The sequence below is a fragment of the Chinchilla lanigera genome, unplaced genomic scaffold, assembly GCF_000276665.1.
Source record: "Chinchilla lanigera isolate Chin_1 unplaced genomic scaffold, ChiLan1.0 scaffold00004, whole genome shotgun sequence".
NCBI classification, from domain to species: Eukaryota; Metazoa; Chordata; class Mammalia; order Rodentia; family Chinchillidae; genus Chinchilla; species Chinchilla lanigera.
This window is the reverse complement of record NW_004955405.1, coordinates 42,015,961-42,041,773: the sequence shown is the minus strand read 5'-3', so window position 1 is coordinate 42,041,773 and position 25,813 is coordinate 42,015,961. Positions and strand designations below refer to the sequence as shown.

The 25,813-nt window shown below is 55.9% G+C and overlaps 1 protein-coding gene and 1 long non-coding RNA gene across 2 annotated transcripts in view; both read left to right on the top strand.

The window, feature by feature from the left end:
- Positions 1-25,813, top strand: part of Large (like-glycosyltransferase) — a gene marked incomplete in the record, with an annotated part of 333,637 nt that overhangs the window by 183,293 nt on the left and 124,531 nt on the right. Inside the window, 1 exon segment of the mRNA XM_005374653.2 lies at positions 14,838-15,009. Within this exon segment, the coding sequence (XP_005374710.2) occupies positions 14,838-15,009 (172 nt within the window).
- LOC106149655 lies at positions 6,103-8,495 on the top strand. Its single transcript, XR_001235966.1, has 2 exons — positions 6,103-6,584; positions 7,846-8,495. It is a non-coding gene; the product is annotated as an uncharacterized LOC106149655 (long non-coding RNA).

Genomic DNA, 25,813 nt, shown 5'->3' with positions numbered 1-25,813 from the left:
TACTCACTGCGTGCAGAGCTGCTCAGAGAGCTTTGGGCACCTCCCAGACCATGCTGGTGCGGTCGTGCCTGTGTGCCCACGTGGGCATCCCCAGGAGTGAGCAGGGCGCAGAGCAGGCTCAGCGGGGGGTGAGTGAGGACCTAGCTGGCCTCGCAGTTGCAAAGCACAGGCGCACTTTCTAGTGCACTGGACCCAGGCTCGATTCAGCGGCCCTGAGCCGTTCAGCAGAGGAGTTAAACGCATCAGGCCTTGTTCGGTTCCTTCCAGGGTACCGGTGTTCTTGCTTATTAAATACCTTGCAACACATTGCTGGCTGGCTTCCTGCGACCAGGAAACAGCTCTGAGCCCCTGATCCTGAGGTGTCCGGGTTCGGTGATCCCGTGACAGTACCGATGCTGAGGGCAGGCGTACCAGTGGACTAGTTGAAAAACAAGAAAGGATAAAGTTGGTCCATTTTCCCAGGCGTACCACTCTCCCATGACACTTCCCAGACAGAATGCGCTCGGGTGTTTCTGTTAAAAGCCCCCTGCATAGACTGCGTCCACCCCTGCTGGGACCCATCGGGGACCATAGGTAAGAGCTAACCTGATACAGTGTGGAGACGCGACAGGTTTCACCTGCCACCGCGGGAAGGATCAAGTCTGCCTCCCAGAATTCCGGCACCAGCGAGTGAGTCTGCACCTGTAGGAAAGTAGGGAAACTGAGGCAGAGACAGAAGGCAGCGGGAAGGGGGAGCATTCTCTTCGTCATCTACAAACTCAGAGATGGTCAGTAGGTAGCAGGGCGTGTGTGTGAGAGAGCAGCCCAGTGTGGAGAGGCCTCATACTCTGTGTTTTCTTTCCCCCTGCACGATGGCTCCCGAGCACCCCTGCACCTCACCCTCTCTGCATCCTGGGAGGACTTGTGTCCGGGCAGCGCCACACCCAGGAACTGGAGCTGACGGAGCCACCTGCTCGTCTGTGTGCAGTGACCACAGGGGGCTCTCGCCTCGTGACGTTCCCATGTGGGGCGCTGCGCTGAGGGGGCAGTGGTCAGGGGAGCGCGAAGCAGCACCAGCATCCCGCACCTGGGGCGTGCACGCCTGGGCTCAGTGTGAAGTGAGTGTGCGACGAGCTCAGCAGGGAAGATGGATCTGTCCCTGGAGGGGCTGGGCCTCGCTCGTCCCACCATCCAGAACCACTTAGAGACGGTCTTGCTTTCTCATCCATTCTATCCTTTCATGTGTTGTCCCGTGCAGGTCTCCCATGTGGCGGGTTAGAAGGGTTCACTTTTCTGCCTTTAAGTCAAGATGCTGAGGACAGCGGAGCCTGCCTCCTGCCTCCTCTGTCTGGCTCGTTCTTTTCCTCTGGGTCACACAGTCTTCCATTAGGTCAAAGGGGAGGCTACACTTACGGCCTCACCCCAGGGTCAAGTCAAAGCACTGCTCGTCCATCACACCCCGCTCATCACACGCCCAAGCACAGGTTCTCAGCAAACTCACGGGCAGGCGCCACAGCCCTGGCACTGTGGTGTTTGGGCCGGAAGGCTGCGTGAGAGCCATCCTGTCTGAGACGTCCAGCGGCTTCCCAGCCTCCACCAGGCCCCCCACCTCAGGTTGCGACACTAAACAGGGCTCCAAGCAGTCTCAAAAGTCCCGGGGGGCAACGTCGTCCCTGCCTTACAGTCTCACGACACTAGGGGTGAGTCTGCTGGCCTGGCTACTTTTGAAGGTGATACAAAGGAAAATTCCAGCCACTAAAATCAGAGAGCAGAAAATGGACTTAACGTGTTTCTCCTCCCATGCACATGAAAGGTAAGACGTCGGTGGCACTAGACACACACCTGTGGCCTCCATGGTGATGCCCGGTTATAGATCTTACCCTAGTGGGGACACCCATGGCCGGGTTTTCTTGGTTTCTAGTGGAGGCTTGGGAAGCAAGCCAGGGTTATTTCCAGCAGAGACAATTGAACAGAGAAAAACCCATGTTTTCATTTGCCCTGGTACGATGCACCGACTTGATTCTGGGAAGAGGTGCACATAGGTATCAAAATGTGGATTTCTTTGCTTAATAATAATGGACAGTGTTTCAAAGCCTGTTCGTCCTACTTGTTTTCCATGAGAAAGCCAAAACTTGAAGGACTGGCAGTATCAGAGGCCCTTGGCCCTAAAAAGGGGTTTTTCTGAAGGTCAGAGCGTACCTTTTAACTCACCATTTACTAGCTGTACAATTTGGGACTATGATGTTTTCAAGTCCTACTATCCTGTGCATAAGAGGGAGCTGTGGTTCTCTTACCGCCTAGTTCATGGGAATCTTTCAAGAATTGGTGAAATGAAGATGGGAAACTGCTACAAGTGAACTGTGCTGCACGTGTTCCCTCGACACTGTTAGCGACTTCACCCTTCTGACTGTGTTTCCATAGATGGACATCTTCCCATGCTGACCTGATAAATATCCTCTTGTATACTCAACTCCCTTGGCTAAAAACCCATCCAACCGGGATATTTTCATTGGATTTAACCACTCAGCCGGGCTGCATTCAAGAACCCCAGTGGGGTTTAAATCTGCTCACTACTGGCTAAATAATATGTTTGAAGAGAAAATGGCAAGCAGTGATCAACATCTTATTCACAGGCAAAATACGCTGCTGAAACTCGGCTCTCCCACCCCCTGTTATTATTAATATGCTGTTATTACTTTATGTACTCGGCGTCCCAGAGCTGCTCCTGCCTGACGTTACACAGACACAAGATGGAAGCTCTGCCCTCCGTCCATTGTCACCGGAGCCTGGGAAACACGGGGCTGGCAGACATGGCGAGGGCCTGGCTTTACTCCACTTGTCCCATAATGTCACACTCCTGCCGAGGCTCAGAATCAGCCCACAGCGCCGAGTGCCAACTCTGTGACACCCTGTGCTAGGTACCTCTCTGCTCAGGATGCCCATTTGTCTCTGGCAGAACCAGCTGGTGGCTCGGTCTCTGTTGTTCAGAACCAGGACCTGAGATTCAGAGAAGGGAATGGACCACACCCTAGCCAACCGGTGCTTTCAACCCAAGGCCACCGTTCATTTCCTCCTTCCATCTGCTTCCAGCTCATAGAGGCTGGAACATTCCTGGGGGGTGGTTAAAAGTATATGATGTGGGACCTTGGTGAGGTTTTTGCAAGCAGTAGTAAAAAAGGAACCAAAGTTACCACGCTTTGCCACTCACTCGGACCTTACTTTCCCATTAGGATTCACTTCCTCGCTGTAGTGGAGCTCAGCTTTGACAGCACAGAAGAATCCCTTGGTAGGTGTTAGGGACACAAAGTAACACCCCAAGAACATGCCAGAGATAACCCTTGCTCACGCACCAGCCCCGCCTGTGATCATCAAACCAAGACAGCCATGATGCAGCTCCTGCCTGGGCGTGCATGTGATTCCAGGCTGCAGCCACAGCTGGGCTGGGCTCCCGCTGGTCCTCGCCAGTGTCGGAGCAGAACTGACCCCAGAGGACCCTGCCCTGGGAACAGAAGTTACTCACTGGTGTGTACACCTGGCGCAGTCAGCGGAAAAGCTGCCGCCTTCCCTGTCTGGGCATGTTTTCTCCTTCATTTTTTGTTTTGACGTTAGCCTTCCTTAATGGATGTTACTGGCCTCTTGCCGCCTGTGGGGGTGGGGGCCGTGTGTGTGGAGAAGGGCCATGACCCTTCCTTAGCTATATTGAAAATACTCATTTATGCTAAGACGCAAGCTCCACAGTCACCTTCATCTCTTCTGCTTCTATTTCCTATTGGATTTTCGCTCCACCTCAAGAATTTTAGTAAGAATTTACATGCAGCTTTTACTACCTAATCATCATCTGGAAATCTTATTTAAATCAATTTCCAGAGGATTAAGATTTTTGGAATGAGGCAAATCTGATTATCAATCCTCCTAAAATTCTTTACAAATGTGTGATTTTCTTGATAGCTACTACCTAGGGTTATTATAGGAATGGGAAGATAAAATTTGCACATAGCTTTAGTATGTCTGCTACGTAGCAAGCATTCAACAAATGTGCTGTTATTGTTATCATAAATATAATAGTAATATCGTCTCCCTTTTGACTGAGATCTCCCAAGCAACAGAAATATGCCACGATGGCTCTGCTTTGCTTAGTGTCTGGTGCAGAATCTGGCAAGCACGCTGAGTGTTACACGAAAAGTCACTTTCAGGGTTAGGTAACTTAAGCGCAGTGGAGAGCATCAGACATCCCTTTGCTCAGGCGCCACACCCCCAAGAGGAAGGGGAGGGAAGGGAACAGTCTGCTCCCCGCACCACCCTTCTTAGCACTGTGAGGTGGACGTTCTCTTCCCTTCTGCGTCCTCAGATTGCAGAAAGTTTAAATCTGGGCAGTTAGACAGCTATCCTCAACCTCTGGTTTCCTTGACGACCATCCTGTAAATGGTAAGGGCCTGTTGCCCAGGGTGAATGTCAATGTAACTGAAGTCTTAAGTAGACTGAAGTGAGGCTTCAAGGTCAAGGTTAGGGTACTGGAAACTACCAGGAGGGCTGTGATTAGTGTTCGCTGGATGTCTTGTGAGAGGCCGGTGAAGGCGCTGTCTTTGAGAGCGGCGGTGAAGAGGCTGTCTCGGCTGCAGGTTGCTGGGAGCAGGGGTGCGGGGGGACCTTGTGCTTCGCCTTCCGGGTTTTGTAAAAGGAAATAATTTTAAACCAATCAGAAATTAATTAAGTAGTACTTCTGGTTCATCCTCCCGGGCCTCCTCCTGCCTGTGAGCCGCCCTCCTGTGTGCTCAGAGCTCATTCACCTCCAGGTGGATCTCTGCTGTGAACAGAGGTGGCCCTGGCGAGCGCTTCACCTACAAAGCGCTGCCGAGCCCTGGAGCCAGAGCGCCGTGCGCCTCATTAGCACGGCACAGAGTGGCGCCTCCTTAATTGCTGCCCTGCCCGGCTCTTTGCAGGGTCCCCTGGGCAGCCGTGGCAGAGTGGAAAGGGAGCAGGGAGAGTGTGTGAGCCGGTGCCCCAGCCTGCAGGGGTCTGTGCTTTCTGTTCAGCTGCCTTCCAGTGCACCCAGGACCGGTGGGTGCGGGTGCTGCTCTGGAATCCCCGCTTGGGCTCGGCTCTGTGCCGGCTCAGGGCCCTGTGTGCCAGTTGAGCAGCCTTGCTCACCTTCGTAGAACTACTGCCACACCCTGCACAAGCCTTTGAGACCTTTTTCTCCTAATCTGCTCCTTCAGTGCCATGGGATTTGAATACTGAACACTGGGACAGCGATGGTATGTTATTGACCTGTTACAAATGTGTGCAGTAGCTAAGTTTATGGTAACAGGAAGCCAAGCCTGGGCTTTTTTTCCTTGCATTTTCTAGGACAATAATTATCTCCACGAGCACTCTCAGCACGAGCTGAGTGTGTCTAAATAATATACACATGCTATGTGTGTGAGGTGCATGCGTGTGTGTACACATACACACAGAAGGAGCTGAGTTACAGTTTGGGGGCCAAAGTCCTCAGTTTTCTTCTGCCAGGCCCTACCGTGGTCCCAGTCACAGGTGAGGTTTTCACAGGTAGATGCGCACACACAGATGAAGACTGCCGATAAAGAGGTCCCCGCATGCTCAGGTCAGCACCACAGCCTCTCACTCAGATGCAGAACAGCATCACCAGAGCCACCGGGTGTGGTCATCCTGCGCCCCACGCCCCCGCCCTCACCGAGATAAACCCTTATCTTCTGCACGTGACAGTGCTTCATGGAATTTCCTGCGTCTCCCCAGATGTGTCGTTACTCCCTCAAAGCAGTCGGAGGCCCAGCGCCACAGACTCCGAAGCGCTTATGTGTTTGTTGACCGCATGAGTGAGGAACGCTCTCTGCTTTGTCCCCATTTGGGAGCACTGCTCGTGTAGCTGGACGGTCTCACATTCTCAAATCCATCACTGAGCGCTCTGTGTGTGTCCCACGCTGCGAAGTACACGCACATAAACACACACTGTGTTCTGTAGTAAGAATTGCAGCTTCTAAAAATATTAGGTCCAGGCTACGCAGGAGCTAATGCAATTTTCTCCTCAATGCATTGAAAAATCTGTTAGTCAAGGAGGCAGCTGTATTTCAGGAAATTAAACCACTGTAGCAGCCCAGTTCACAACTCAGAGCTCCCACAGCTTTGAAAGGCTCCGTTTCAAAACACACAGGCTGGGCGGTGCTCGGTGACCGTGAGCACCCCAGTGGCCAGCCGCTCAGGTGTGTCCAGGCCAAGAAGCGGACACCTCTTGCCTGGCAACAGCAGGGCAGGGCTTCATGCCACCAAGAGGGGACCACATTTCTCTGAATTCCTGCTACTTGGTCCTTGTAGGATGACTTCTGTTTGTAGGTGGTTTCTGAGTGGCTTTCTGAATAATGGGTATTTCAGCCGGAAGCTCGCAAATCTTACATTGGCCAGAGTTATAGGTCCTGTTTGTTGAGGCTTTGTGGAGATTGCGGTCTCCCAGGAAGACCAGCTCTAACACTCTTGCAAAGTTTCCTTCCTCGTTGCTGATACAGGAAGACGGGGGCGACCTGACCAGCCCTGTTGGGACCGTTACTAAGGGTGCCGCCAAGGCTGACCCAGCGCTCTGTATTGGAACAGGGTTGGTAAGTTTAAAAAGTGTGCAGCCAGGAAACTTTCTTATAAATTACTTATGATAAATAGAGCTAAGGAACTCCTCATCTTACATCAGCACTTTCCTTCTTTAAGCTTTAAGGAAGGTCCCCTTCCCTGCGTAGCTCGCAGTCGGGGGTTCAGGGCTGACACTGGGATCCTTTCTGGAGAGTGAAGTGCTTATTAATCCAGTATAAAGGACTCGGCCAAGAACACCTGGAGAAACGCTGTTTTCTGTGTCTCCTGCCTTCACATTTCTTAGACTACAATTTGAGTTGCCAGGTTGCTGGTCAGAAACACAGATTGCAGGGCCCCACCCACCCTGGGACTCGGCTCCTCGGTGAGGCTGCAGGAGTCTGCATTGCTGCTGGCTTCCTCCAAGGTGCCTGCATTGCTGCTGGCCTCCAAGGTGCCTCTTCTAGTCTTCCCTCCATGGCACTGGGTATGTTCCCGACTCAGATCCAGCCGCAGTGCTTGGCTAATGAGAACCCTTTGATTTACTGCTGGCTCTGGGATACGGTCTGGCTGTCTTCAGCACAGCCCAGGGCATTCCCAAGCCCTCAGCCCTTGCCTGTCTTCCCACACTCCTCGGTCATTTCCAACTCCAAGCTTTCCCACGAAGCCTGTTGTTATGTGGTTACTTTACACAGACACACAGGCACACACGCGCACGCACACACACACACACAAAGTTGTTCATATCTCTGTGCCTTTGTGGATGCTAATACTTCCTGTGTCATTCTTTTTTAGACATCTCCCTGGTTTAGTCTGCCTCCTTCCTTTCCATTTCCCTTCTGTTAGCGTGCTGATGTGCACACACTTAAGCTCGCCACATCCCAGCCCGCAGCATTCTGTGATTATAGACACCATAGCTGGTTTCCATGATGGCCCCTGTACCAGTCGACTTTCTCACTGCTGAGACGCAGCACCTGACACCAACAGCTTAACAGAGGAGGGGTTTAATCTGGCTCACAGTTTGGGGGATCCATTCCATGCTTGGCTCACTGGGGAAGAGCCTGGCAGAGGAAAGCGGTTCATGTCATGGCAGCCAGGAAGAAGAGGGCGGAAGGAGGAGGCAGGGAGTGACACGCCTTCCCCAACCAGGGAAAGCCACATGGCTCGTCAATGGATTCCCCCATTACCCAGCTACCTCCAAAGCTCCACCTCTCAACACATGGGACTTTTGTGGAACATTGTCGACCTAACTCGGAAGAGCCACCCATAATCCCCCTCTGGTATCCATGCCTTTGTCAGTTCCCACAATGGATGTAAATTCATCAACCGCATGGCCAGAAGACCCTGCAGAGATGACACCATGTTACTCCCAAGACCGGGTGACGGTAGATATGCCGGCTCCCCCTTGCTCTGTGGGTCACTCTTGCAGGGAGCCGACAGCTGCGCTGCCTGTTGCTCCGCAGCCTCTGGCAGGTCTGGGTGGGAGGGAGCTGGGCTTCCTGTGAGCAGGCAGTGCCCGGGCCAGCATGTGCGTGCCATCTCCGGGGAAGGCCCTCCAGCTGGGCAGACCTGGCCCAGAGCCGCACACAGCACCTGATCAATGCGCTCCTCATCCTGATCCACAGAAGCCGGGAGAAGCTTGGTCACTGTTGCCACTGCAAGCTGCTGCATCTCTCGGTGACGTGCTGTGCAGGATGGGCAGTGGACACCCTCTAGGCCCCAGACCCCGTGAGAGCAAGACCCCGTCCCCTCCCCTCGTGCTCCATGGAACCTGGACCGCATCACCACCATCATGCTTGTTTAAATGCCCTCAGATGAACCAAACTGGAGCTTCTCTTTGCCGGCAATGATGAACACCCACAAATGCAGATGTCTTTATGTAACAGATAGGAATCTTATCTTTCTGCTGCTGTAAATGTCACTAATAAAAATAGTATCATTAACAGTCACCAGTGCCGATGTGGAGCCCCTGGATGCGCACTTGCCTCTGGAGTGGGTGCTGTGTCTCCATGTTACAGATGACACGCTGAGGGACCCAGGGGTCGGGCTGCTCGACTGCAGTGACCAGAGCCCAGGGTGGGTGTTGGGAGCATTGTGAAGCCCACCTTGAGCCTGCTCCCTGTGGGAGCCCCCACCGGGCGCCGCTGTTAGTTCCCCAGCCTCTCAGAATGCAGTGTGTGCCCTGCCTCTTACCAGGGAGGGGACCGAGGCTGGGAGGGGACTTGGCAGGGACCCGGCTGGTGGTGGAATCCATCTCCTGAGCCCCCTTCCTGGCCCTGCCCACCAGCCTCGCCCTCACCTTCCTCTGATGCTCTGAACCTACAGGCTGGTTGCCAAGGCGACCACCCACCCCAGAAAGCTGAGGACTTTTCGAACATTTTACAGCTAGGATGGCTTCTTTTTTTAATTTTAAAAATGTGTCAAGGTGATTTGTAATTCACAGGGAAATGTTGATATGGGTAAGAAATCTATTTTGAGCCGTAAATATTTCCAGTGTGATGGGAGAAAGCTTACAGAGTACAAAACAGTGACTCCCTAGGAAGCAGGGGCTGCTGCTGTTACCCCGTATTACAGATAACACAAGTGGGGGCCAGAGAAGTTTGGAAACCGGGGCTGCACACTCTGAGGCCTGTGTTCCTAATTGCCCAAAAACCTGCTCCTTGGGAAATGCAGGTTTGTTGGGATTGGGGGAGGGCTGGGTTCTGAGGCGGCAGTGACCCCAAAGCATGGCCCCACAGCATGGAGGAAGGGAAGGGGAACTTTCCTTTCCGACTCTGGGGCTGGAGCCTGGACGCTGGGGTAAGGTGTGATCAGTCCTCACTCCCAGACCGTGGGAGCCGGGATAGTAATGCCAGCTCTTAAACACGATGATGCAGATTCCTGCTCCGACCGCAGCCTGACACCCGGTCCGAGTGGTGTGTCCTGCTGTCCTCCTCCCTGGGCGCTGGGCATCCCAGTGACAGGCAGCATCTTTGGAGAACAACAGAGTCACTTGCTGCTCAAGCAGCCTTTGCCTGTCGGCCCTTTGTATCAGTGGTTGGGGGCGTCCCGTCACCATGGGTTCTCCAGCGTCCTCCATCCCTGTGTCCTGTCACCACTCTGCTCATGTTTTCTGTGCCACTTTCATGGGACACAGCATCAGACACCCTAAAACCACTTGCTGTGCTGTGCGGAAAGGCTGCCAAGTGCCCATCATGGAGCCGTTGGCCTCAGGAAGGTGAATTTCCCTTTGCAGGCACCTCCCCCTGCTTTACAGGAACGCCCTTATGAGTTGCTTATGCTCCTTTACCTAAGTGTGGGAGGTGGTAAACTTGGGCACAGTTGCATTTCTGCTAATTAAAGCTTCAACCATGCTGCTTAGAATTATTAACAGCCATTGCATGGATAATAGTCTGTCCATTCAGATGAGCCTGACTTTCGTTTTTATGATCTTTGTAATTACACGAACCCTGTGGCATATTTATGGTGATGACGAGCAGGGTAGGTGTTGCTCCGCCATGAGCTGCCGTCTCTCCAGGATGTGCTCGGGGAGGCAGCGCAGTGCCTCGGGCTCTTCAGCTCCCTCCTATAGAGTGCCCCTCAGCTCCCTGCCCAGTGCCCCCTGCATGGCCCTGGGTGGACTGGCGCTGGGTGCTGGGCTCAGGGAAATCAGTGCCCGTGAGATTACACCAAGCCACCGCCCACCGAGACAGGCTTTGAAGGAGCCCCACCCACCCATTTCCTCTTCTGACACCCAGAAGGTGCTAGGGCTGGGATACCTCCCCAGGGGCTCCACATTGCCAGCGGTTTCTAGTGTACCCCTGCAAACCCTCTGTGCAGAAACCCTAACCCTGACCCCTTTACTGTCCTACACTGCATAATCCCTTGCGTTTATCAAACCCAAAAACCCAAGCAGCTGAGCTCCAGCGCTCCTGGCAGACACACACTGGGTAAGGGCGTGCTTGGGGGGGTGCTTCGTGTCTTGGCCACCTTCTCATCCCCAGGACACAGCCAGCGCCTGCACTGCAAGCAGGAGGGGTTACTTGGACTGGTGGATTTTGGGCAGATTCAGTGGGTGGTCGCCTGGCTGTAGGGCAGGAAGGGCCTGGTGGAGTGGACTGCCACCTCCTGGCAGCCAGGAAGCAGAGGTGAAGGGAGAGGTGGGGACCCTTCCGGCCATGCCCAGGGACCAGCTCTGTCAGCCGCACCTGCTCGCAGCAAGTCAGTCAGGTGGGAGTCAGCGGTGAGCCCAGGCCCCCAGCGTGCAGTCGCTTCCAAACCCCACCTCTGAGCAAGGAGGCTTGGGGCACATTCTAGATCCTACCCTAACCGCATGCCCAGCACTAGACCAGATGCCTTGCAGCCTTCCAGGGGTGTTGGGAAGTCACGGTTGGAAGCTCTCACTCCTTAGATGAGAAGACATACGCGAAGGCTCACAGAGGGAAGTGATGGCTGGGGTCCCAGGGCTGCGGGGCTCAACAGCACGTCTCTCCCCCGAGTGTCTCCCTCTGGCCCTCAGCAAGCACGGGCTGCTGCTGCCAGCTGGCCATGATGCCACAGGTGGGACTTGGGCCCAGGCCTATGGCTCCAGGCTCAGGCACATCCATCATCTGCTCTTGAAAACAGTCACTGCTGCTGCCTCAAGGAGTTCCGGCCAGAGAGACATGGACACTTACACAGCATGGTAGCCCGCTGGGCCGGTCGGGGGAGACAGCCTCTTCTGGAGCCCAGCCGCCTGAGGACGTGGGGAAGTGACCGGAGAGGGCGACTTCAGTTGAGACTTAGGGGAGGAGCAGAATGTGGACACGGTGGACAAGAGCAGAGGAGGAGCCACCCGCTCCCCCACGAGGGGCGCTTCAGACAAATGTATCTGCTTTTCCCACAGCCTCCCCCAGAGTTCCCTCGGTTTTATGCCCTCTCCCAGGGCTCTCTGAGAACAAACTCACCGCAACGCTTCCCTTACCTCGAAGTGAATGCTTGGAATTAATTGATTATGGATTAAGTTGGGACTAGGGCAACCTCGGGCCCGGGCTCATGTTGAGATTAATTTATTCCTGTCGTCCTCCTGTTTCAGGATGCACCCGCCTGCCTCACATGCGAGTTAAAAATAAAGCTGAGCACCAGGGCAATCTAATTAGATGGCTTAACCCAGCGCGCTAGTGTTCCGACTCCACCAAGCTCTCCTGCTTTGATGGTTACCAAAATAGAAGAATAAGTTAATCAAAGGTCTGATTAGATAGCACGGCTCTGCCGTGCGGACCGCTGATTGCCAGGCTTCTGTCCAGGCGGAGTCTGTAGGGGGGAGAGTGGAGCTGACACCAGGGCCGGGCCTGTAGGAGGAGGGTGGTATGAAGCGGGCTGCATTCTCAGACCTTTGGGGAAGGCTCACCAGGAACCAGCTCTCCGAGAAGGGTGTCGGGGATTGGAGGCAGGCACGAACCCCCTGTGAAGCTGCTCCAGCTCCGGCTGCAGACAGACCTCGTCCTCCCAGGTGTACGTCTGCACCTGGTGCAGGGGAGGTTTGGGCTCTGCTTTTGCCACGTGTTCAGTTTCCGTTCCTGCGTTAGCAGCGTGACTATGCTGGTGGTGGTAAATTTGTCCTGCGGGTCCTGCCCACCCTCACCCTGCCCCTGAGGCTGATGGGTAGAGGGCTCATCACCTTCCCTCTGCTTCCCCCTGTACTGGCCAAAAAAAGGCAGCTTCCAGGAGCTCTGCGGGCTGGAGGGGAAGGAAGTGGGCTGTGGCTCCCAGCCGCGTCCTGCACTGCCACAGATGGGCCCCATCTCTGCGCTCTCGCCAGGTGAGATGGCCGCACTCTCTGGTCCCCACCGTGGCCACCCTGCTTTGTAGTCCGTAGCGTGCCCTCTGCATTGTCCTTCCCTGATTCCGGGCACAGGGCGGTGAGCACTCCTGTTCCTGAATGACCGCTAATGTCCTGGGTGGGCTCTCAGCTTCCTCTACGCCCTCGTGGGATGAAGGGGCTCTGTGGAGGACCCACCTCTTGTCCATGGCAGAAGCTCAGAGAGGCTGAGAAACTTGTCCAAGGTGCCATGGTGAGGATGCCCAAGTGCCAGGACGGGGGGAGGGAAGCAGATGAGGGTGGGGTTGTAGTCTTGTTTCCTTGGTGTCTCTCACGGACCAGCAGCCGCTGGAATCCTATCCTCTGTGTGTGGTATAGGCGCCACTTTCGTCTACAGATGGGGCACCTAAGGCTTGGAGACTCCAGACAGCTTTGCAGGTTGGGCCCAGACCTGACCCCATGTCATTCCCCTCCTCCCTGCTGCCCCGATGCGAGGTGGCAGGGGTGGCAGATGCAGAGTTGGTCGTTCTTGTCCTTGGGATGGACCCACAGCAAACCACTCAGCCCATCAGAACGTTCCCTTTATTTCTGGTCAGAATTGTGCTCCTTTAAGCAAAGGCCCATTGCAAAGCTGAGAGCAGGAAGGCACCAAAGTGATGTTTTCAACAAGGGGGAGGAATGAGGCGGCGTGGGCCTTTCTCCTTGCATGCTAAGGTGGCCCCTTGGTCCCATGCTCCGGCCCGCTGGGCCCTGACCCTTTTAGAACGAATGGAGTGTTTAGTTTGCCCGCACAGCAGTAGGGATTGCTCAGGCTCAGGAGTGGGAAATCACCACTCACTCACAGACGTGTGTCCGTTGTAGCTGGGTGTCCTTCTCCACATCTGTCGGTGGCATGTGGTTCTGTGCTGAGGAGCAACACCACCGTGGTTTCTAAAAGCTTTAGCTTGCTTGTTTCTTTCACTATCACGTACAGCACTGCTTTAAACTGTATCTTAATCTACGCTGTTTCAAGCCATGGCACACTGTACTATGTGATGACCACGGGTCGCGTTCTAATTAACTGCTCCACTTGGAGACTTTGGGACGGTTGCCATTTCTTTACCTCCACAACATGACGATGAGTGCCTTTGAGAATAAGAGTTGGGGGTTTTTGTCTTTAAATTCGATTTATTTATTTTTTCTTAAAGAACGTCGTCCTCTAAAGGGAGTGATAAGGACAAAGGAGATGGGTGAGGTTTTGGATCCCGAGCGGTGACCTCATTCCCACGAATGGGTCTGCTGCAAGTTTCCCATCTTGGAAACGAGATGTGTGCTTTGGCTCCCTGGACTCTGGGTCCTCCCCTGCGCATCACGGCCTGCAGAAGCGACCCTGTGCGCGGGAGGCGTCGTCCCCCTGGGTATGCCTTGTGTTTAGTCTTCTGCATAGATCCCCCGTGGTACGGAAACAGGCCTTCCTGCCGACCCCAGCCGCCTGTGGCTCTTTGATGTTCTTTTAGGGGCCGTTAGGGTCACACTGTGGACATCCTGGAGGGTCCTTTAATACTCTTCTTCGTGACCCTGTTCTGTCAGGGGGAGAGCGGCACATGGGTTATGACAGGGCCCTCCTTGTGCATTTGTCTCAGAACAAAAAGACAGCTGAAGCGCTAGCCTATCCAACACAGCTTTGCGGGTATAGAAAAGCGTACGTAGAAAAATGCCAGTAATGGTACAGGTGCTCCTTGCTGAATGACCTACCTTAACGACTGTTCAGACTTACATCCTGCCGCTCGGACGTGGACTTATGACACACGTTTGGCCTTAGACGCGGGAATGTGCCTGGCCTTCGTGGTGGCTCCTACAGCCCGGCCCTGCAGTCTTTGCTGACGGTGCTGCCCGGCACAGCCCTGCCGTTCTGTGTTCTGTTCTGCATCACAGAGCTGCCTGTGAGTCGGGCAAAGGAAAGCAAAGCCGCTGAGGTGGAGTTTCCTTTGCCTGTTTCTTTGTCTGAATGTTGTAACGTATACACAATATACACTCCTCATTTAGTGACCAGTCGTTTAACAACCTAGTCACAGATGGAGCTCTCTCATTAAACGAGGAATCTCTGCCGTCCCTGGCGACAGAAATGGACTATCACTTAAAGAAATACACCCCCTGGGAACACGTAGGTATGGGTTGTAGAAAGAGCGTACAGTGTGATTCAACTTTTGTACCTTGAGGTCATCCTTTTGCGTATCTATTTTTCTCCAGTGGACCTGTACAGTTTCTCTAATAACAATTTTTTAAATTGCAGCTTGAGTATTGCTTGTGTGTAATAATTATTTCATAACATTACTTTTCTTCTCTCTTGATTCAGATATATTTTCTTCCAAAACACTTCACATGAACAAATCCTTGAGAGAAATCTCAGTCATTTATTCAACACACGTGTGCTGGGTACTTTTTAGGTCCCAGACGTGTTGTGTGACGCGTTAGCGGAGATTAACACAGCGATTCCCTTTCTCTCCGCTCCCTCTCCGCCCTGCCCGTGCAGTCGGAAGTGTCCTGGATCCCCAACAAGCACTACTCTGGGATCTACGGCCTCATGAAGCTCGTCCTCACCAAGACGCTCCCCGCCACCCTGGAGCGGGTCATCGTCCTGGACACCGACATCACCTTCGCCACCGACGTCGCGGAGCTGTGGGCCGTGTTCCACAAGTTCAAAGGTGAGGGCAGCTCACTTTCCCGGGTCTTTGTCGGGTCAGTGTGCCAGCTGTGACAGTTGTGCATTTTTTAAAGATGTGTTCAGCCTGAATGAGGAAAAGTTGGTAGGGAATTACAATATAATTAAACACCAACTCTGCTTCAATTTGAAGCATGTCAGAGAGAAAGTAGAATTTGTATTTCTGCAGTGAATGAAGGGGTAAGATCTCTGTTCAATGGAGAACCCAGCTGAGGGTACTTTGTAGCCAGTAAATGTCAAATGTGTATATTTTGTTTGCGTATACCTGAGTGTTGGACACTTGTGTGCATTTATTGGTTTTCTCTTTTTATCAAACGTAATACTGTGGTTGCCAAGAACGCCTCTGAGGCAGGAGAAATGGGTATTGATTTTGGCGTGTTGGAAATGTGCTTTGGCTCTCGCATTCATTAGCATTTCGGGTTGTTGTTTCACTGAGGTACCTGCGTGTGGCTCTATGGGACAGTTCTTGGCCCTTGCTGAAGCATTTGTCACTGCCACAAGGTGCATGACAGCGTCCCATGGGAAATCCTGAACCCATCGGTGGATTGGAGCCTGGCATGCCCAGGTTTTCAGAAAGTTGTTCAGACTATTAAAAAATAAATCTCTTATAAGTGTTTTCCTTAGCAACTGCATTGTTTTAAAAAGTCTTCCCTATGTTGGACAAATACAGTGGGAGTGACACTTGGTAGTGAGATGTTTTTCTTCTTACTCTACTTGTTTTACAAATTGCACTCTGGCTCCTGTGTCTTAGCTCCTTATCTTACCAGGGTGAAATGCCACTTCCCAATTTTCATAAATCGCAGGATATTCCTCTTGGCTTCCTGTCCATCCTGGCCTCCCTGGGTCACTGCCTGCATCTCCCTGGGGTCTTCTTAGCTCTGGACTCAGGGAGAAAAGTCCCCAGGCAGCCACAGCAATGACGCTGTGACCTCAGGACTCCTCTGTCACCAGCGTCAAAGTTAACTTTCCTCATTAAGCTCAATAATGACACGACGAAGACCCCAGTTAACAGCTGGGGAACTGCTTGTATCCTCCATGAGCCCGTGTCTGCCCTTTGATTCCTCCAGGGAGACGCCGAGGCTGACCCGGGGCTGTGCCCACAGCTGCGATCACAGGCCAGGTTCTCGGTGTCAGCCTGGGCTTTTTACCCCAGCTGGCATTTCTGCTTGGTTCTCTTGTTCTGATCACACTGAGCTCACTGGAGACAGCTTTTCTTTAATTATGAGGTGTTTTATTCATGCTGTATGCTGATATTCAGTGTTTGGCGGTGCGTTTCCTGAGCAGGTGTTTATTGCAAACCTCCTGGGTGCCGGGCACTGTCTCTGGCTCTGAGGGATAAGTGGGTAGGGAGAGTTGGCTCCTGTCCTGGAGGGGCAAGAGGCCACCACGAGGCAGCTTAAGCCCCCCTGGGAGTGTGGAGGCTGTGCTTTGGGAGGAAGGGACCCACTACCCTGGGCAAGTCGCCTTCCTCAGGTGCCCCCTGCCCTGCTTGAAAGGTGAGCAGCAGGACCTTGGGGATCCACTCTCCCTGGGGACACCTGGGGACTGCCTCAGGCTGGTGTCCTCCCCCATGGGGTCCTGTTTCTGCCTCTCCTTGCCCAGCTGTTGTGGCCCCAAGAGCACTCCCTAGTAAACTTCCTTGGGCTGAGGAAACACCAGCAGCCCATGCCCCACACTCTAAGTCTCCTTGGTTAAGGGTAGCTCAGCACAAACGCTTGGCCTGGGGATTCAGAACTGGCAGCAGTAGCCGGAAATCTCATTCATTCTGGCCCAAGCCTTGGACTGGGGGACCCTGGGGCTGACCAGAGTAGGTGGGCAAGGTTAGGGAAGTGGCAGGAAACTTTGGAATGCAGGCAGCTGAGGTCATGTGCTGTGTTGATGTGCTTGTTGTGGCTTGTGTCTAGATGTCCCCAAAGCTGCGTGGGCCTTTCTCAGACGTGGCTGAACCTAGAATGTGTGATTGATTCATGGTACTATGCTAGGATTAAGAGTGCTGGGATTTAGGGTGAGTGGTTACTAAATCAGTCCGCTGATTGGATTGGCACGGCCCGAATCCGTAGCCTGGATACAACATAAGGGACAGAAGGAGGATTGTCTTGTCCCTTGCTTATTTGCTTTGCTACCTTCTGCCTACTAGGAATGTTTCCCCCTGTGACGCCTGTCCCTGCCTCAGAGCCAACCAACTATGGACTGAAACCTCTGCAGACTGTGAGCTAAATAAACCTTTCCCCCTTTCACGTTAGGTGTCAGGTACTTCCTCTCAGCAACAAAAGTAACTAAGACAGAGCTCGTTCTTCTGTACGTTTATTTCTGGCATCTGCGAGGCCCCAGAGAGCAGGGGAATACATTAGACGCTTTTTTTTCCCCCCCTAACATTGTGGTGATCATGGCCGCTGCCAGACAGGGTAGGCAGACCCCAGACGGACCTCACAGAGGCAGACGCAGCCGTTTTCATCCATCGCCGGCAGAGGAGGAGCACGCGTTCCCGTGCCCGTTTCCGTGCCCATCCTCCTGTTTCTGAGAAAACACAGAGATGAAAAGAAAGTAGGTTATATTCCCTGTTCTCTGTCTGTCAGTGTTCTGTATTTCCCCCTGAACCAGGATGTCAGCTCCAGGTCCTGCCCAGGAAGGACGCCGTAGGGCCGACCCCCGGGTGCCAGCGTTCCGACCTGGGTGGAGAAGGCGCTGCTCTGGCGGCTCTGCCCGTAAACAGCAACAGGGCTCACGGCCCAGGTCCCAGTGCAGAGACCATGGCGGCCCTTGAGTCTGGCCGCACTGGACTCAGTTCCTCCGCTGTTGCAAACCCCTCACCGGCACCATGTCTGGGACGCTGTGGGGAAGCCTTGCCTGCGGATCCAGGCCTGGCGGCCCCAGGGGCTCCTGGGCCTCAGAGTCCCACAATGACACACGTGCACACGCACACACACGCACTGTGTCAGTGTCGGGGCCTCGCCTGGGCTCTGTGCTGAGGGGGCTCTGAGAGCACAGTTCTAGGGAACAGAAGCGAACCTGCTGCCTGGCACAGGTGTGAGCGCCTCCTGCTGGGCTGGTGGGAGGAGGACAGGACAGGACAGGCCCCCTGCAGTGTAACCCGGGAGGGCGAGGGACTCTGAGCACGAGGAACAAGGTGTGCTAGGACCGGTGCAGAGAGGAGGTGAGAGGGCCGGAGCCACACGCGTGTGCGTGCCTGTGCTTGAGAGGCTGAGATGACGGCTGTGGGAGGGGCCCGGGCAGCATCTCCCGCAGGAGGTGGGGCCCCAGTGTGGGCGCAGGTGCCCCTTCGCAGACTGCACTCGGGGCGAGCAGAGTGAGCCTGGACAGCGTGGGCCTGCCAAGTCCCGTCTGGAGACTCTTGTCAGCCGGACAAGGGGCCCACCCTGTCCCTCCTCTAGGAGTCCAGGCCACTGGGGTCAGCGCACAGGTGACCTCCACCTGCCTGTGTTCCCAGCACGTCCAGCCGCTGCCCGTCCCAGGACAGGAGCCGGGAGGAGTCGCCAAGGAGACGTCCGTCCCTGCGTGTGGCGGTGTTGGGCGTGGTCGTCCGGTGCGGGCCGTCACGGATGTGATGGTCAGCAGAGGGGCCTGCAGGCAGAGGTCACGGGGAGGTCAGGGCCAGGTGTGCACCGTGATCACCTAGAGACCCAGTGGGACCGTCCCAGGGAGAAGCACGGCAGCTCACAGACAAGTGGTGCTTTCTAAGCACGGGGAAGGTTGCCGCAGGTCTGAGGGCCGCCTTCTCTGTGCACTGAACTGGGAGCCCAGAGCGGAGAGCTGACCCCGGACCCCGTGGCACCTCTCCTGGCTTCCGCGCGTGGAGCGGGAGATGCCCGCCAAGCTGGGCAGGGTCTGCGCCTGGGTCTGCTGCGGCTGTGATGAGAGTCACTGGGACCCCGCGTGTCCTCCTCAGCTGCACACGGAACCGGACGCAGCCTGTGGGGAGAGGAGTAAGATATGCGCACCCATAACCCAGAGCTTCTGCGAAGAAACACAGCACTCAGGGCAGGGCAGAGCCAGCCCACGACAGCGTGGGCCTGCCGGGGCCTGTCCTGTACTCTTCCGGGAAGAAAGCTTGGCTGAATTAACACCGGCTTCTGATCGGTAAGGACAGACACTTCCTTGGAAGAAGGGTACGTGTGTGGTGTCCGGTGCTGGTCCTGACGCAGGTGTGGCCACTGCCGCCTCACGCCCCATGCACGGGCCCTTCAGGCCAACGGGACTCTCATCAGGGCCGAATGCCTCACCACAACGAATCCCAGCTAGTGTTTGCAGTCCTATCTCTGTGCCAGCCGCTCAGCTGAACACCCTGCAAGTAAACGCATGTCGTCCTCACAGCCTGGCAGGGAGCACCTGCCGCTCAGGCGCCGGGCTGAGGGCCTGGGAGGGGCGCCGAGGGGGCAGCATAGCTCTGAGAGTCACCCAGCTCCTAAGGTGTGGTGCTGAGATTCGCAGGGGTGGGTGCAGCTCCATCTCTGCAGAGGGAACAAAGGAAGCGACCCTGGGCAGCCCTGTGAGCAGGTCTAGAGGGAGGTCAGGCCCTCGGTGACACAGGCATTCAGAGGACAGAGGCCGAGACCAGAGGCTGGAGGGGTGGCTTCCCAGGGCCTTCAGAACCCAGCTCAGCACTGCTGCCCAGAGCGCGTGCCTGAGGAGCCGGCCGAGAGCTCCCCCGTGGGCTCCACGGGCGGGAACTGCGCCAGGGTCGACCCCCCAGTGGGTGAGCAGGCAGAGAGGCCTGCGGGTTGGCGCCCAAGCGTTCTGTGTGTTGAAATCAAATCTGACCAGCGGAAGAGCTGGCCCTTCAGGGGTAACTCGTGCCTTCCCAGAGAGCTGAGACAGCTGTCCCCTTCCCTGGCGAGGACACGGTTAGGTGGTGCGCGCCTGGGGCAGAGAGCTGCTCTTGCCGCGTGCGCGGCATCTGTGGCTCCGTGACCTGGGGACTTCCTGGTGCCCAGAACCGTGAGACATAAACTTTTTTGCTATGTGGCCCCTGACCTTCCTGGGCCCGAGAGCTCTACCGGGCTCACTGTCCACAGTGCCATCGGGCCAGGGCTGGCTGTCCGTGCGCAGTGTCAGGTCGTGGAAGAGCTGCGTGGGAGGTGCTTCTGGAAAGACATTCATAGAACTTCCACGCTTGCACAGAACAGCCTTGGAGGAGTTTTAAAATCTCGTCAGTTCTTCAGGTCCCCTGTTCCCTGCTGTGACCCCATTTTGTCCCCTGGATTGGAGGACCATAGCCTGAGCTAGGTGCCGTCCCCACATCTGGCCACAGTGGGTCCTGCACCCGCTTGTAGCCGAGCCGAGAGAGGACGCAGCAGGCTTCTCACGGCAGGAGCGAGTTGCAGTGATTCTCTGGTCCTCGCCCCTCTCCGGTGTCCATGTTCGCTGTTGCTGTCCACTGTGCCCCTTTCCCTTGATTTGGAACCCTCCTCCTCCTCCCGCTCTGTCACCTTTTGCAGCCGCATGGTCTAGAGCTGGCATGGATTCTCCGAAGGACCAATGCGCCCCCTCCTGGAGCTCACACGCACAGCCTGACCCTCACCTTGCCCACGCCGACACTTCTGCTCTGGAGAGACTGATCAGCCGCAGGGAAGAAAACAAATTCTAAAAGATGCAGATTCTCCAGAGCAGCTCCTCACAGGGCCACCAGCGGTCGGTGGGCTGTGGGTGAGGCGTGGTCACCGTCATGAGTCAGCCAAAGGCCTTGTTTTGTCATCTGAGGCCGTGTGAAGAGAATCCCCCACGTCCGCTGCTTCGTTTTGGACTGCCACTCCTGGGTGGCTCCCACCCCGCAGCCCCCAGCCTGCTTCTCTCCCTTGGAGTCGTCCTCTCCTCCCGCCCTGCACTGTGGTTCCTCTGCTGGATACGCATGGCGTCTGCATTGGATCGCAGAGATCTACGCTGTGGGGCAACATCAAGGGTTTTCTACTGGGCAGAATTAGGGAAGAGCTTTCTGTATTTCCTGGCCTCTGCTTGCTGCAGCAGGAGGACCTGCCCTGGGGCAGGAGTTGTCCTTTTCCTGTAAAGGTGAGGGGATAGGCCGGGGATTTACTTCATATTTCCGTCACAAAAAGGAGCGGTGTAGCAATTATTTAAGGAACAAGGCTGTGCTTCCCTTCCTTAGTGTTATTTTCTCTTGTTCTGAAGGCTGAATTTCCAGAGACCTGGGGCAAAGACACCTACGCCCTCTGCCCACTGCTCCCTTCCCTTCCTGCCCCTTCCCTGGCTTCCTGCCCTCCTGCCCCTTGCCTCCCTGTCCTCCTCCTCCCCACCTCCCGCAGCCCAGCCACTCATTCTTTCCTTTGTTACCTTTGGAGGCCCTGGCTCAGGTCAGCCTGGGATCAAACAGTAAACAGACTGTGCCCTGCCCTGGCCCCAGACCTCGGCCCGTGGCCTCAGATGGTCACAGCCATGTCTCGGTAGCTTGTCTATAGTCACTCACAGTGTGGTGTGACAGACCCCAACTCAAAGCGGGCGGTCCTCGGAGTCCACACGGCTGTCTGGTCCTCTGGACACCGTACATGGACCTGCAAGCGGGCCGGGCAAGGGGACACTAGGGGAGGCCAGGCTGGCCAGGGTGCGGGGTGGGGGAATCTTCTGACGGACAGGGTAGGGAGGTGGCAGCCCTGGGTCTGTCCCCACCTGGGGTCCAGAGAGGGCAGTACGGACAGCACTGAAGAAAGCGTCAGCTCCCATGGCCTCTGCCGGGTCCTGTTGGCTGAGGTTCCTTCTCCCTGAACCCCAGCCCCATGCCTCTCTGTGTGCAGACATAAAGCGCATGCCGTCCTTCCCATGCCCCCACCACCAGGGAGACTGCATTTGACCCCGCAGCTGAGCTGCCCTTGTCGTCTTCCCTGCTGTAACGTCCCTCTCAGCATCACACGGCACCTTCTCCTCCCCCCTGTGAGGGCTTGTGTGGCACAGACTGCGCCTGGGGACCGCAGGCTGCACCTGGCCCTGCGCGTCCTGCCCGCTGGTACCTGTGCTCTGCGAGATGGGCGTCTCCCAGAACCTGGACGGTGCCCAGCAGGGCGTAAGACAGAGTCCACCCGATACAAAGAAAATCGTGTGTGCACCGAGTTACAACTGACTCAAGCCAGCAGCTCATGACGCTTAAAAACGTAAATGCAAATGTAAGAAAAAGAATAAGAAGTTAGGGTGAGACTGGGCAGATACGGCCCCTTCCTCCCAGGAAAGATTCTTAGGCACAATACTCCGTTAGTTGACAGCTCCTCTCTACCTTTGGGCTGGACTTGGAGGACTCAAAAATGCAGAGGAACCAGTTTCCTTTAAACTAGATTCCCTTTGAACTTGGCCGGCTGAGTCACTGAGTTCCTTGAGACCGCACATTACAAAGCCTGGACCCCGACTGGTGATTCTACACCTGCTTAAAACAATCCCAGTGCTCTGGGATAGCTACGTAAGACCAAAACAAAGCAGTGCCCCAGAAGGCGACCTTCAGAGCCGCCCCCTGGAAGCCAGGCGCTGTTTTCCATATTTCCTCTCCACACTCACCTCACTTCCTCCCCTGGCCCTTGATTTCACCCTTCCTCTTAGTGAGATGAGGTGCGCCCGGGCTCCCGTGGTCCAGGCGGAGTTGATGTTTCAGTGGGCGCTGGGCAGGTGCTGCTGGTGACCAGACAGAGGGGCATCCGGGTGAGGCGGAGGGGAACGGGGAAGAGGACTGGGAGGCCTCTCCCGTCCTGGCTTCAGGCTTATCCCAGGTTGTTGGAGGATAGTCAGGGCTCAGGTGGTGTGCGCAGATTCTCCCGTTCCGCTTGGCTGAGTGTGGGGTGATCTGGGAGTTGAGGTTGGAAACGCACAGCACTGCCCGTTGTGGGGGGTTCCCCAAGACCCCAGTGAGTGCCTGAAGCCATAGGCTGTCCTGAACCCTACGTGTGCTGTGATTTCTCTACACGTACGCCCAGGGCAGTGGTGGCGAGCGTGCCCCGAGGGCTGTTGGCATCACTGCAAACCCTAAAAGGCTCATCATCCCTGACATGCAGCCAAGTTAAATGTGCAAAGTAGACACGGTGAAGCATGAGCAGCGGCAGTCAGTGAGAGCCGCTCTCACAGTGTGCCGTCCTGTTGGGCAGCCGCCTGAGCGTGGCCTGTCCCTTAGCAGACAGCACGCGCCTCCCCTGTCGCCCGAGTTGTGTTGCGTGACCTAGAAAGGCATTCAGTCCAAACTCACCCACAGTGCACTTCTGGAATCTTCCGGCCACAGTTGCTCTGGATGATCGGCCCTGCAGGGTAGAAACCAGGCACGGGGAGGCTGTGCACTGGACAGGGCTTCGGGCAGGGAGGGAGCAGCCTTCAGCAGGTGCTGGCGCTGGGGCCGCGCGCCGGGGATGGGGCCCTTGGAGGTGCTCGGTGAGGCAGAGAGGAGAGGAGAGGACTGGACAGTGAGGCCATCTGGGGCCACAGACAGGCCGGCACAGATGGGTCCTTCGGGAAGCATCTGGCTGCCGGTGTCTCCCCGTGGCTCCTTTGGGTGGAACAAATGCAGCTTTGGTGGGAGGTAGCTGTTTCCACCTGGTAATCCCACTTTCCCTTTGCGGCCCTCCAGGCGTGCCCCTCATGAAAGCTGGGGTGCCCGTTGTGGTGGACACCTGCTCCTGTGGGAGGGTGGCGGGTTCAGTGGGTCCAGCCTGGTGAGTGGCAGTGGCAGAGGAGCCATCCAGGACAGGCTGGGCAAGGTGGGGCTGGAGCGAAGTCAGTAGGAGGGGGAGGGGCAGAGTGCCTCTGATTGTCAGGGAATCCCGAGACCTAGGGCGGAGGAGGAGCCGCACCATCTGTCACCAGGCTCCCAGCCTCGTGCGTCTCTGTCAGCCACATGGCTTTCTGGGGGGCATGGAGCCAGGCTCGGGAGATGAGCCTGAGTGTGTGTGCAGGCTCGTGATCCAGGGGAGGGGCGGGCATGTCCCTCACCCCAGCCGGGTACCAAGCCCGGGGGCCGGCAGCGGGTGCCGCGTTCCTGGGTGGCCGAGCGTTGCCCTGCGTGTGTACAGCTTGAGGCTCTGCATCTGCCCTGTGAAGCTCGGTTCACTCGGGACACAGTCAAGGTGGTGACACTGGTCTGGACTGGTCAGCTTCCCATCAACGTAAGGAAATGCCCAAGGAAGGTCACCTATGGAGGAAGGTGTTTATGTAGCTAGCACCCAGCTTAGAAGGGCTGAACCGGCAGGCACAGCACCAGCCCTGAGGCACAGGGGCTGGAGCATGTGGGAAGCAAGTGACCATCTCCAGCCAGGACGGGCTGGGACAGGCTGCACTACCTGGCCTCTCGGGAGAAGACACAAGTCAGGGACGTCTAGCACTGCCTCCAGGAGCAGGGCCCCGGGACCTGCGCACCTCCCCCGGGCCGCTTCCGGGGTTCTCCCTGTCCCTGCCCCAGGCACCAAGGCTTTCATCACGGTGGACCCTTGGGTGGTGCCGGGGCCATCCACACACGGCACTGGGTACGTGAAATACAGCAGGAGAGGCCTGGCCCGAGCAAGCACGTCCGGCTTCAGCAGCTGCTCTTCGCAGCGGAGTCACCTGGTCACCACCTTACTGTGGTCCCCCGCCCACAAGATTTGGGCTGGGGAGTCCGTGTGCTAGAGGAGGTAATCAATACATGCTGGTCCCCTGCAAGTGGAAAGGCACCAGCCTCAGTGGAAAGGGGGCGGAGGCTGGGAAGGGTTCTCTGTGCACATGGGGTGCGGGCCTTGTCCTAACAGGGCCCCAAGTGCTGCTGAGAGGCCCCGCACTGTGCAGCCCTTTGGTGTCATCCTGTGTTCTCCCTGGGGGGCCGTGTAGATGTGGAACTCACACAGTACCTTGCAGGAATTTGTTACATTATCTCATTCTGTAGAGCAGTGTTTCCCACATTTTCCCATTGCTGAAGTTGAGATGTGACTTACAAAAGCAGCTTGACAGATGGTCTCTTTCTCCTGGAAGTGTTTTGATGTATCCACCATCAGTGGCCTGTTAGGAGCCAGGAGAATGGTGCTATTATTTCATTAGCATTATTGTGCCAGCTTTTCCTTTCATCTCTGAGTGGCGGAGGGGAGAGGAGCCCGCGGGAACTGAAGTACAGAAGAAGGGCTGAATGGACGAGGGGAGGATTTCTGTCTCAGCTGGCCACTCGCCCCTCCTGCTGTGTGACCTCAGGTGCCTGGATCACCAGTGCCGTAGCTATTCTTGGTGAATGCCTTGCTGTGTCTCGGGGATTGGAAGAGTCACCGCCCCATGGTGGGCAGGAAGAGGCAGGTCAGGTGCACTTGGGCCGTGGAGCGGAAGTGTTTGGGGCATCCTTAAAAAGTGCAGGAAGAAATAATGAAAACCGGAATGGGTTAAATCCAGAGTGCAGGACTCCGCCCTGCCCCAGTCCCTGCTCCTTGGGGCGTGCGGCACCCGTGTGCAGGGCTGTGCTGTGTGGTGCGCTGTCCCCTGGAGGTTTCTGTGACCCACTCGTCCTTCTGTGGAAAAGTCGGATCCTTCTGGAGACAGCAGGGATTGTGCACCTTCTGCAGCGTTCAGCTGGCGTGCTTGTCTGACGTTTATCTGCTGTCTGCTACTTGGTTGAGGAGTTTTCATCACCTGCCGCTCCTGTGGCCGCTGGGAGGGAGGAGTGGGTGCTGGGTCATTACAGGGGGGTGGGGGGGACCCGGTGAAGGCCCTGGGCAGGACACAGCACAGAGTCCTGGGCCCAGGAAGAAGCCCGTTTCTTTCCTTGTCCACCCTGCCAGGGTCTGGGCCCCCAGCGCTGGCCCTCGGACTGGTTCTGCCCCCACTGTGTTGGCACT